Raw genomic sequence first — 585 nt, 5'->3', positions numbered from 1 at the left:
CTCCATGGGGAAAGTCACACACTCCGACTCTGTCCTGGTCTCTGCCTCCCAGAGCACCCAGCCAGTATGGTGGCACTCCCGTGTGGAGATGCTGTAGTTGGCGGAATGCTTTCTCCCTGTCTCTTTCTGCCTGGCTGAGGCTCTGGAATCCTCTGCACACTCTTTTGTGACACCTGCGGACATCGTATTTGCTGGAAGAGAGGGTGGTGGTTGACTCCCAAGCACAAGGGGGACGCGGTGCCCTGTGGTCTGGGCATGTGGGGACAGGGATGCAGTGGTGCCGTGGAGGTAGGATGGCGCTTCCTCGGCTGGCTGCTCCGGGAGGCCCCTTAGCGGACGCAGATGCCTGTGCAGAGTCCCCCTGTAAGGAGCACTCTCTGGGCGGAGGGTGGCGGAGGCTGGCGGGGAGCCAAGGGAGCAGGAGAGTCACCGTCCTGGTGACCTGGGTTTGCCTGTCTCTCACAGAAAGGAAGGCAGAGGAAGCCGAGGCCGCTGGACCCCAGCGAGGGCTCCAAGGACACAGATAGTTCTGCCGGGCGGCGGGGCAGCGCGGGCAGAAGGCATGGGCGCTGGCGGGGTCGCGCG

At 63.9% G+C, this 585-nt stretch overlaps 1 protein-coding gene across 1 annotated transcript in view; it reads left to right on the top strand.

The window, feature by feature from the left end:
* Positions 1 to 293: 293 nt before the first annotated feature.
* Positions 294 to 585, top strand: part of XYLT2 (xylosyltransferase 2) — a 6987-nt gene continuing 6695 nt past the window's right edge. Inside the window, exon 1 of the mRNA XM_077776860.1 lies at positions 294 to 363. Within this exon, the coding sequence (XP_077632986.1) occupies positions 294 to 363 (70 nt within the window). The remainder of the gene's footprint in view (positions 364 to 585) is intronic.

This window comes from Crocuta crocuta, unplaced genomic scaffold (genome assembly GCF_008692635.1).
Source record: "Crocuta crocuta isolate KB4526 unplaced genomic scaffold, BGI_CrCroc_1.0 scaffold352, whole genome shotgun sequence".
Classification (NCBI taxonomy): domain Eukaryota; kingdom Metazoa; phylum Chordata; class Mammalia; order Carnivora; family Hyaenidae; genus Crocuta; species Crocuta crocuta.
This window is presented reverse-complemented; position numbering and strand designations above follow the sequence as displayed.